The following is a 12,200-nucleotide window of genomic DNA, read 5'->3' as shown; positions in this document are numbered from 1 at the left end:
TGGAGGTTCCTGAAAAAACTAAAACCAGAGCTACCATATGATCCTTCAATCCCAATCCTAGGCATATATACGGGGAAAAACATAATTCAAAAAGATACATGCACCCCAATGTTCATTGCAGCACTGTTTACAATAGATAAGACGTGGAAGCAACCTAAGTGTCCATCAACAGATGAATAGACAAAGAAGATGTGGTATATTTATACAATGGAATATTACTCAGCCATAAGAAAGAATGAAATAATGCCATTTGCAGCAACATGGATGGACCTTGAGATTATCATACTAGATGAGGTAAGTCAGTCAGAGGAAGACAAATATATGATATTACTCATACGTGGAATCTAAAGAAAAAATAATGCAAAGGAACTTATATACAAAACAGAAATAGACTCACAGACTTACAAAAAAGACTTATGGTTACCAAGGGGGAAGTGGGGGGAGGGATGGTTAGTTTGGATTAACATATATACATTACTATATATAAAATAGATAACCAACAAGGACCTACTATATAGCACAGAGAACTATACTCAATATTTTGTAATAACCTATAAGGGAAAAGAATCTGAAAAAGAACATATATATATATATATAAAACTGAACAATAATATATATATATAGCTATATATATAACAGAATCACTGTGCTGTATATCTGAAACTAACACAACATTGTAAATCAACTATACTTCAATAAAAAATAAAATAAAAATAAATTTCACCTGCTTCTCTTTCTTTTTACTTTTTAAAATGTAGTTAATATAAATTTAAACTTACATGTGTGGTTCCTATTATGTTACTATTGTATACTGATGGTCTACAGATTTCTCTAACCTCATCACTGCATCAAAACTTAAATGTCTTGAATATGTCAGTAGAAATGGTGAAGTGAGGACCTCAAATTCTCTCCTCCATTAAGGCAATGAGAACACTGGAAAAAAATGTGCCAGAGGCGGTGGATAACAGTTGAGGAAAACAAGAAGCTAATCAGAAAGCTTAAAAGGAAAAACTGGGGAATGAGATGTCCAAAGGGAGCTTTAAAAGGCTTGGGCATATTGCTGTGAATCTAGAACACCTCATGCATGTGTAGGGCTTGCACACGCCCAGGACAGTGTGTATGCTCAAGAAAGACCTGAGAATGCCCTAAGCTCTCACCTCTGGCTGAGTTTGAATCTCTATGCAAGCAGAAATTAAAGGCTAGGTGGAGTTGAAAACTGCCTAGGTGAGTGTTGAAGATGCCCCAACACACAGACAGCTCTCCTTGGCAAAGACTGAGAAGCTTACTGATCCCAGACATTTAAGGAAATCTCTGTCCAATAATTAGCTAAACTTTAAGCTGACTGAACAGAGATTTCAGTGGCTACAAATGACAAAAGAATAAAGACTTTCCAGAACTAGTCCAGAAAAGCCATTAAACAAAAAAGCCAGCAATGACAAACCCTGGGGAGAGGGAAGAATCTGATTTCCAGAGTTGTCACGTTATTTAAGACATCCAGGTTTTTAACAAACAATTATGAGACATGCAAAGAAACAAGAAAGTATGAGACAAGGGAAATAAAGCAATCAATAGGAACTGTCCCTGAGGAAGGCCAGACTTATTAAACAAAGATTTAAAATCACCTTAAAATATCATCAGGGAACAAAAGAAAACCATGTTTAAAAACTAAAGGAGAGTATGAGAAATATGAGAACAATCTCACTAAATAGAGATTATCAATAAACAGGAAATTATAAAAAAGAAACAAATAGAAATCCTGAAGTTTAAAGGTATAAAAATGGAAATGAAAAATTTGCTAGAGGAGCTCAACAGCAGCTTGGAGCACTCAGAAGAAAGAATCAGAAAACCTAAAGGCAAGTCAATTGAGATTATCCAATCTGAGGAACAGAAAGAAAACAGAAAGATTAAAAATGAACATAGCCTCAGAGACCTGTGGGACCCATCAAATGTACCACCATATGCATAATGGGCATTCCAGAAGGGAAGGAGAGAGAAAGGGGCAGGAATATTTGAAAACTTCCCAAATTTGATGAAAATCAGTAATAGACACATCCAAGTAGTTCAACAAACTTCCAGTAGGATAAACTCAAAGAGATCTTCACCTAGACATATCATAAACTATTAAAAGTCAAAGACAAGAGTAATTTTGTATAGACTCTTGAAAGCAGCAAGAGTGAATCAAGTCATTACATACAAGAAATCCTCAATAGAATTAACATCCAATTTCAGAAACCATGGAGGTCAGAAGGCAGTGGAATGACATATTGAAAGTGCTGAAAGAAAGACTGTCAATCAAGAATTCTTTATTCAGCAAAACAGTTTTTTAAAAATGAAGGAGAAATTAACACATTCTGAGGTAAATGAAAACTGAGAGAATTTATTGCTAGTAGACCTGCCTATGAGAAATATTAAAATGAGTCCTTCAGGCTGATATGAAAGGACACTAAGAAGGACACTAGTATCTCAAGAAGAAATAAAGAGCATTGGTAAAGGTAACTACATAGGTAAATATAATAGACAGTATAAATATATTTTTGGTAATTCTCTTTTTCCCCTTCTGATGTAAAGACAACTTCATAAAACAATTGTAAGTCTGTGTTGGTGGGCATACAATGTATAAAGATGTAATTTGTATGACAGTAACAGCACAAAGGAGGTGGGGATAGAGCTACATAGGAACACAGCTTTTGGATAATATTGTAATTAAGTTGGTTTTAATCCAAGCTAGATTGTTATAAATTAAGATGTTTAATTGTAATACCCAGGGCAACTACTCAGAAAATAACTAGAAACATATAGAAAACAATGACAGAAGAATTAAAATGATACATTAGAAAATATCTGTTTAAGACAAAAGATGGTGTAGTGAAATAATAGAGAAACAGAAAAAAGACATAGAAAACAAATAGCAAAACGGCAGGCATAAATCCTACCTTATCAGTAACTAAATTAAATATAAATGGATTCACACTTCAATTAAAAGACAGATATTGGCAGAACGGAATTTAAAAAGTTATACAGCTATATCTTGTCTACAAGAGACACAATTTATATTCAAATATGTAAATAGATTGTAAGTATGGAAAAAGATATATTGTGCAAACCGTTACCAAAAAAAAAAAAAAAAAAAAGCTGGAGTGACTATACTAAGATCAGCAAAATAGACCTTTTGCTGAGACAAAAATTGTTACTAGAGAGTAAGAAAGACAATTTTAATGATAAAAGGATCAATCTATGAAGAAGATATAAGAATTATAAACACTTACATGTCTAACAAAGCCCCAAAATACATGAAGCAGAAGTTGGCAGAATTGAAGGGAGGAAAAGTCAACTCAATAATAATAATTGGAGACTTCTATACTCCACTTGAAAAAATGGATAGAATAATTAGACAGAAGATCAAGGAAATAGAAAACTTGAACAACACTATAAACTAACTAGACCTAATACATATCTATAGAACACTTCACCCAACAATAGCAGAATATACCTTGTGTAGTGCACATGGAACCTTCTCCAATATAGACCATGCTAGGCCATAAAATAAGTAAAACATTTTTACTGATAAAAATATCAGTAAAGGGATTGAAATCATTCACAATATGTTCTGTGGTCACAATGGAGTGAAATTAGAAATCAAACATAGAAGGATATTTGGAAAATATGTGGTAATTAAACAACACACTCCTAAATAATCCATGGATCAGAGAGGAAATCAGAAGAGAAATTGGAAAATATTGCATTCATTGAGATGAATGAAAGCAAAACCACAACACACCAAAACTTATGGGATGCAGCTAAATCAGTGAGTAGAGTGAAATTTGTAATTATAAATACCTATATTAAAAAAGAAGAAATATCTCAACAACCTAACCTTTCACTTTAAGAAACTAGAAAAATAACAGCGAATTAAACCCAAAGCAAGTAGAAGGAAGGAAAAGTTGGTTCTTTGGAAAGATCAAAATTGACAAACTTTTAACTAGTTTGACAAAGAAAACAAAGAGCAGATTGAAATAACTAGAATCAGAAATGAAAGAGGGTACATTACTACCAACCTTAAAGAAAGAGAAAGGATTATAAGGAAGTGGATTATAAAGAAATTAATAATTGTATGCTAACAAATTAGATAACCTAGATGAACTGTATAAATTCTTAGAAAGCCACAAACTACCAAAACTGACTCAGGAAGAAATAGAAAATCTGAATTGACTCATAACAAATTAAAGCAACTGAATTAGTTAAAAACCAAACCAAACCAAACTAAAATTTCCCACAAAACCCCAAGTCCCGGTGGCTTCACTTGTGAATTGCACCAAATGTTTAAAGAATTAATACCAATATCTTCTAAACAGTAGAAGAGAAGGGAACACTTCTTAACACATTCTATGAGGCTACTATTATCCTGATATCAAAACCAGACAAAGTAATCACAAGAAAGAAAACTATAGGCCAATATGCTTTATGAATATAGATGCAAAAATCCTTAACAAAATACTAGCAAAACAAATCCAAGCAGGATATAAAAAAGATTATGACCAAAAGAGAATTCTAAGAATTTGAGGCTGTTTCAACCTATAAAAACTATCAACAGATTGTTTAATAGAATAAAGAAAAAACTCACATGATTATCTTGATAAACACAGAAAAACCATTTGAAAAATTAAGCAACCTTTCCTGATAAAAAACAATCAACAGACTAGGAATAGAAAGGAAGTTCCTCAACCTAATAATAAAAACCCACAGCTAATATCAAACTTAATGGTGAAAGACTGGATGCTTTCCCTCTAAGATCAGGAACAAGAGAAAGATGTGTGCTCTTGTCACTACTATTCAACATTGTACTGGAAGTTCTAGCCAGAGGAATTAGGTAAGAAAAAAACAGACAAAAGGGAACCATATTGGAAAGAAAGAATTTAAACTATCTCTATTTGAAGATGGAACAAGCTTTTATACATAAAATCCTTAAGGAATCTACAAAAAAACTATTAGAGATAATGAATGAGTTCAGCAAGTTTGCAGGATAGACAATCAATATACAAAAACAAATTTATTTCTATACATTGGCAATGAACAATCGAAAAATAAGATTAAGAAAACAATTCTATTTATGCAGCATGAAAAAGAATCAAATATTTTGGAATGAATTTAACAAAAGAGGTGCAAGACTGTACACTTAAAAACTACAAAACATTATTGAAAGAAATTAAAGACTCAATAAAAGGAAAGATAACCTATGTCCAAGGACTGGAAGACTTAATATTGTTAAGATGACAATACTCTCCAAATTGATGTATAGATTTAACACAATCCCTATCAAAATGCCAGTTGCCTTTTTATCTTTATTTTTTTTTCAGAAATTGAAAGTTGGATCCTAAAATTCATATGGAAATTTAAGGATCTCAGAATAGATACAACAATCTTGAAAAAGAAGAACAAAGTTGGAGAACTCATACTTTCTGATTTCAAAACTTACTACAAAGCTACAGTGATCAAGGTGGTGTGGTATTGCCATAAGGATAAACATATAAATCAGTTCAATAGAAATGAGAGTCCAGAAACAAACCCATACATTTATGGTCAATTGATTGTTGATAGGAATATCAAGACAATTCAGTGGAGGAAGGATAATCTTTTTAACAAATGATTCTGGGACAAGTGGATATCCACTTGGTAAAATATTAAAATTGGACCCCTACTTAATATCATATACAGAAAGGAACTCAAAATGGATAAAAGACTTACATGTAAGAGCTAAAACTATAAAACCCTTAGATTAAAACATTGGAGTAAATCTTTGTGACCTTGGATAAGAAAATGGTTTCTTGCATATGACACCAAAAGCATAAGCAATCAAAGAAAAAATAGATAAATTGGACTTAATCAGAATTAAAAACTCTGCTTCTAAGGACACTATCAAGAAAGTGAAAAGAAAACCTACAGAGTGGGAGAAATTATTTGCAAATTATATATCTGGAAAGGGTCTAATATCCAGAATATAAAAAGAATGATTACAACTCCACAATAAAAAGACCAATAACCCAATTTAAAAAATGGGCAAAAGGTTTGAAAAGACATTTTTCCAAAGAAGATATACAAGTGGCCAGTAAGCACATGAAAAGATGTTTGACATCATTTGCCATTAGGGAAATGCTAATCAAAATCACAATGAGATGCCACTTCACATTCACCTAGGCTGTAACAAAAAAGACAACAACACATTTTGGTGAGGAGGTGTAGTGGCACGATGTGCACATTGCTGGTGAGAATATACACTAATGCAGCCACTTTGGAAAACAGTTTGGCAGTTCGTTAAAATGTTAAACATAGATTTACCATATGACCGAGAAATACCACTTCTAGGTGTATACCCAAGAAAAATAGAAACGTGTCCACACAAAAACTTCTACACAGATGCTTATAGTAGGATTACTACTTATACAGCCTCAAAGCAGAAACAACCCAAATGTCCATCAGCTGATGGATAAATAAAATACAGTATATTCGTACAATGAAATATTATTTGACCATAAAAAGGAATGATCTACTGAAAGAACCCAAAAACATTACGCTAAATGAATGAAACCAACCATAAAAGGCCACATATTATATGATTCCATTTATATGAAAGGTACAGAATAGGCAAATCCATAGGGACAGAAAGTAGATTGGTGGTTGCCAGGGGTTGGGGGGAGGATGGAATGAAGACTGACTGCTAATGAGTATGGATTTTCTTTTTGAGGTGATAAAAATATTCTGGAATTAGATAATGATGATGTTTGCACAGCTTTGTAAATATGCTAAAAAACAGTGTAAGTATACTTTAAAGGCGTGAATTTTACGGTACCTGAATTACATCTCATTAAAAAACCTAAGCAGTCTTGGGTCCTCTTCCACTGAATCTGTAGCTAGCCAGGCTGCCTCGGTGCTGCTGGGTCCAAGGAGTGCTAAAGGCCTGTGTTTGAATGAGGGCTTCCTTTTGGAGATAGTAGAGTAATTCAAGGGAGCAGGTGTAAAGGGAAAGATTTTGGGGACTGGTTGGAAGAATGGTATGTGTGTGTGTGCATTCTCTACTTGCCCTTAAAATCATGTCACACACAGAGCCACATTTTCCATCTAAGGCCAAGTAGGGCTGATTGTGGGTGTGAGCACGTATGGGGGGCAGAATCTCCTCACTTCCATGGGCATTAGGTCACATGTGCTGGGAGAGCAGCATCTTTCTACACTCTTCCTCCCACCACCCACCTGGGAAACACCCTGGGAGGGACGTTCCTCACCTTTTCTTCAGGCATTTCCAGGAGGGGCAGGGCCGGGTGTGTATCCTGGGGGCTTGAGGGCCAGCTAGGGCTGGTAAACTCTGACTCATAGAGTTTGTGTCTGCTGGAAGGAGGCTCTGCCAGGAGAGGACTGCTGTGAGTGTGAGTGTCAGACATCTCTTCCATGCGGTGGCCACTCATGGATCATGCGACTGGTGAAAGGAAAGGGAAAGAACAGGTGAGTCAGGATGGGGCCTCAGGGACTTGACCAAGGCTGGATGGAGGTCCCAGGAGGACTGAGGTCTGTCCTGACACAAGGGACCTACTCCTCCAGTCTCTAGGGCTACCAGAGGGGTCTGAAGCCATTCCTCAACCCACGTGACCTGTACCTTTCAAAATCCCCCCATTCTTCCAAATCCAGAAGAAAGTCCATTTCTTCTGTGCAGATTTCCTTGACCACCCAGTTAGACTAGATCTCTTTTTTTTTTTCTGATCACTAAAATATTTTTTATCTACCTTTCATATCATCCATTGTACTCTCTTATTGTGGTAATTAGTTGTACATATATTTCCCCTTGATACATACATGTGGATCTGGGTCTTCCAACCAAATGGGGGTCTAAGAGAAATTTGTTTTCTTAGTTGCTGTGCAGCTTATATTGCTGACAGTTGGCCTGCAGTGCCCCCTCTCTCCCCTCTGCCCTCAGTGCCCTTTCCAGCTCCTCCCCCCTTCCCTTCCCCAGGAGCAGTAAGCAGCTCTGGTATGATCTCTTGGAGGCTACGTGCACCGGTCCCTCCATGTGGGGCTCCTTTTCCTTTCACCACTGGGCCAGGACTTACGCCAGGACTTGGTTTTAAAACAACCTCTGCCCAGCATCCTTAGTTTCCAGTTTAGTCCTGCTGCCCCCTGGTAGTTCTGTACTTCTCCTCTTCTTGTCTCAGCCATTCTTCTTCGGCCTCCTCCAGCTCAATTACGTCCTCCTTGACTTTGACTTTATTGCTTATTTGGGATGTGGTTTTGGATCTGCACACAGTCTCATCTCAGTATGAGCTAGAGTTTTCCTCATTGATCCGTGCTGCCATGGGTTAACCTTCCATCTACATACCTATAACTCCCAAATCTAACATTTCTAGTCCAGTTTTGAGCACTAGATTCATAGATTTAATTCTTTACTTCATACTTGCATGTAGATGTTCCAGAAGCAGCTTAAACTTAATACACTGAGACAACCCATAATGTTACCTTCCCAAGTCCTGTCCTCCTCCCTCAAAGGGGCCCATCCCAGGAAAAGTCCCCTCCCCCTTCCAAGCTGCTCCTTCAGACAACTCAGGAGTCAAACTTCATGCTCCCTTCTCTTCCACTCTCCAAATCCAGTAATTGTATCTCTAAAATACACCTTGATGTACAGTATCACCACTTAGTTGTCAGTACTTCTTGTCACTTCTCCAATAACTCTCAAATGATCACCTCTACCTCTTCTCAGATTTCTCCTCCAAGCCGTGCTCCACAGGCAGTCAGAGTTGTCATATTAACACTCAAGTCTACTCATGCCTGTTTCCTGATTAAATCCCTTCAATGGCTACAGAGGGAAAGCCACATCTTTAACATGGTGCTCAAGGCTCTGCATCACCGAGTTCGTCTATGCTTTAGCCTGCCCTGTGCTTCTCCTGCCCCTCATCTCTGGGCTCCACACTGGCCTCCTTCTAGCACTTTCTACCTCAGGGTCTCTGCAAATGCTGGTCCATCTGCCTGGGAGGCTTCTCCCTCACTATTTACCTGGGTGACTCCTACTTTTCCCTTTGTGTCAATTATCACCTATCAGTGATGCCTTCCCTGATGGTCTCCTGTCACATGTTCTCATGGGACCCAGTATTTTTCCTTATACTGTTGTATCCCAGCTCCTAGCATAGAGCCTGGCACATAGTAGGTATTCGATAAATAAGTAGTTAAGTGAAGGAGAAGGAGGGAAGGAAGAAAAGGGGGAAGGAAGGGTGGAAGGCTACAGGTAACTGCTAGAGTGGGGGAACTTTACAAATCACCGTGGGTCTCAGGTGTTGAATGGTTTAAGAAGGTGTGGGGCTGCCCACCAGCTCTGCACTTTGAGGCAAAACTCTGCTGTGTCTAGCACTTGTCGTCATTCCCAGGAAGAGCTCATTTAAACCATGGCTGATTTTTAGCGTGGGTCAGCAAACATCATTCAGATCCAACAAACTCCTCTTTCTCGTTCTGCCATGGGTCTGAAAGAGGGCCTTTACTCTATTCTGACCTTGCAGGTGGCGTTTCAGTGAGTTTCAGACTGCCCTGGAGGGGGCACCCTGGAAAGGTTTAGGAGAGGGAAAGCCCGCAAGCCTGAGAATCTGTTCCTTCCCAATACACTCTCTCCCTCTGGTGGCCAAGAGGTGATACAGCATCCCGGCCTGTTGGTATGATTCCTTCCAAGTCACCTAGTTGAAAACGTGAGGGGCAGTGAGATATCTAGACACACGATCTGCATGACACTACATATCTGAATGAACTAGAAATGTTCTGGAAAAATCGTGTATTAAATTTAGAGGCTGTGAATTACATTAAAAATCCAGTTGTAAAATAAGTTTTTTCCCCAAATATATTTCATTGAATCTAAGATGTTATCAACTGTAAGCTATATCATTGTTTTATGTATAACCAAGAAAGAAGAAAATGCTGCCAATTAAAATTGCAGGTTGCACCCTGATTTAAGAAATGTTAAAATATGAGAAAGATGTATATTATATAATCAAGGAAATATGATAAAAATCATAGTGATGTGGCTCAGGAATACAGGAGTAGGAATTGTTTTCTAACTATGGGACTTCAAACATTTATATATTTTTTTGATGAAAAATGTGTGTATATATTATGAGCCCTTTAAGAACAGGGCCTGTTACCTTGTTGATTTCTGTATTTGCATTGCTCAGCAGAAAGCCTGACACATAATAAACCCTCAATATATGTTTAATAATTATGGAAAGAATGAATGCTTGCACAATGGAAGTACTCTCCAGAGTGTCTCCGAAAAGGCTCCATCTTCTCTTCCTTTGAGTCCCTCCTGTATGCAGATAATATTCCCAATTACCGATGGAGAAATCAAGGCCCAGGAAAGCAAAACAAGAGTTGTTTCTCACGTGGATGTAACTCTCTGAACTTTCTGAAGCAAACTTGCTGCCTTGGGATGGCTACAGGGAGCAGAGACCCAGGGAAACCAGCAGTTTGCTGCAGAGTCAAGATTAGACCCAGTTTCCCACCCTGGGCTCCTTCTATTACTCCAACTGCCTTGCAGGGCACAGCTGGGGGAGGCGGGGGAGGCGGAGGTGGCGGGCAGCCCTCCAGCCCGGGGCCAGGCCCTCAGCCCAGTGTCCTATTTCATAAGCCCACATAACCTCGGCAGGAACAACGTGATTGCATCTCCTCTGGGGAACACAGCGTTCCTTTGCCATGGGAATGTTTATCCTGCTCAAATGGGGGAATTTTGGCTTTGGGGTAGGGGCGAGACGTGCAGCAAAAATGGCCTTGTAAAGAGGAGGTCACTGTTTGGAAAGAGCAAAGGCTGTGGAAGCTGAGATGCCCAGCTTCACTCTTTTCTCTGCCAGGAGGTGTTGCATGCGCCTCTGTCTCTCCCTCTTTAACGGGTTCTTAGGACAGTGAAACTGCTGACTTGGCTCTTGGCACACAGTAGGTGCTCAGTGATTTTTATTTTCCTCCTTTCGTGTGCTCCCAAATTGAAGGGAAAGATGGATAAAGCAACCAGATGAAGTGCAAGCTGGCTGGTCTGAAACAGAACGCCTTTCAAAAGTTTCCATAAGGCGTTGGCCACTTGTTAAAACTGGACGGTGAAATCGCTGCCCGAGCCACGTCCCGTCAGAAGGCGGCAGGCCTCAGAGCCCATTCCCAGCTCAGTTCTGAGCCAGTCCATTAAACCTGCTTCCAAGAACACATAATTATCTGCTTGGCGTGAGAACGCTCCCCTTGGCTGCCCGCACCTCCTCTTCTCCCTCAGAAATGTGGACAGAAATGGCTGTTTGGATCAGCCTCCTATCTCTCCAAAAAGCCAGGCCTCAACGTTCCGCAAGGGGGCTCCCCGGACAGACTGGGCCCTCCCTCCTCTTTGAAGAAGCTCCCTGTTGAACACCTACTGTGTGCCCTTAGGCTACCCCAGGGGGCACGGAGCTGCCGCTTGGGCGGTAGAGAGGCAGGGAGAGAGGCAGCAGACTGTCAGTGTGGAGGGAAAGTGGGGCAGGGTTGGGGGGACGCAGGGGCTGCTGTCGAAGCACAGGGCAGTTCCCCAACCTCCCAGCCTCAGGGAGAGCAGCCCAGGCTTTCATGTTAGGACTTGGCTGAGCAGGCAAGAGGGAGGCGAACACTCCAGCCAAGGAAATGCCTGAAAAAATACACACCTGTTTTGTGCCAGGAAATCCCAGTTGTGGGCCCGCTTGGGCCAGAGTCAGGCAGCAACAAAGGCGAAGCTGGGTGTTAGAAGCCAGACTGTGAGTTCTCAGTCCGTATACTTGGACCCCAGTTCACCTCCCAACATCAGAAAGCGTGGCTTCCACTCTACTGTACTAATTTTGAAATTCTTCTTCTAGCTCTTTTCTCTAAAAGACTGTTTCCAGGAGCAATGTAAAAACATGCCTCTGCCCAGTGGAGAGAAGCTGCACCCTCCCTGGCATATTCTTGCAGTTATGAGAGGAAAGGGCCTGTGATTGAGGGGTTTCTTTTTTTTTTTTTTTTTTGAGGGGTTTCTTGAGTTTCTGGTGTCAATCAGTGCACAGTGGAAGCTCCCCCTCCCTGTGGCTTGTTGGGTTTAAGTCTGCCGGTGACCTTGTCATGGGGGGTGAATCTAAAATGGCCTCATTTATGTCATCTTCCACCCAACTGAGTTACTGAGGTTGCAGTGTTCTGGAGAAGGAAAAGTGATTAGTAGGTTTTCC

The 12,200-nt window shown here is 39.4% G+C and overlaps 1 protein-coding gene across 1 annotated transcript in view; it reads right to left on the bottom strand.

Moving 5' to 3' along the window:
• SLC14A2 (solute carrier family 14 member 2) overlaps nucleotides 1–7,454 on the bottom strand; it is a 55,931-nt gene extending 48,477 nt beyond the window's left edge. The window contains exon 1 of the mRNA XM_036823028.1: nucleotides 7,275–7,454. Within this exon, the coding sequence (XP_036678923.1) occupies nucleotides 7,275–7,454 (180 nt within the window). The remainder of the gene's footprint in view (nucleotides 1–7,274) is intronic.
• Nucleotides 7,455–12,200: the final 4,746 nt, after the last annotated feature.

Source organism: Balaenoptera musculus, chromosome 14, assembly GCF_009873245.2.
Source record: "Balaenoptera musculus isolate JJ_BM4_2016_0621 chromosome 14, mBalMus1.pri.v3, whole genome shotgun sequence".
NCBI lineage: Eukaryota > Metazoa > Chordata > Mammalia > Artiodactyla > Balaenopteridae > Balaenoptera > Balaenoptera musculus.
The sequence above is the reverse complement of the archived record's forward strand: the minus strand, read 5'-3'. Positions and strand labels throughout refer to the sequence as shown.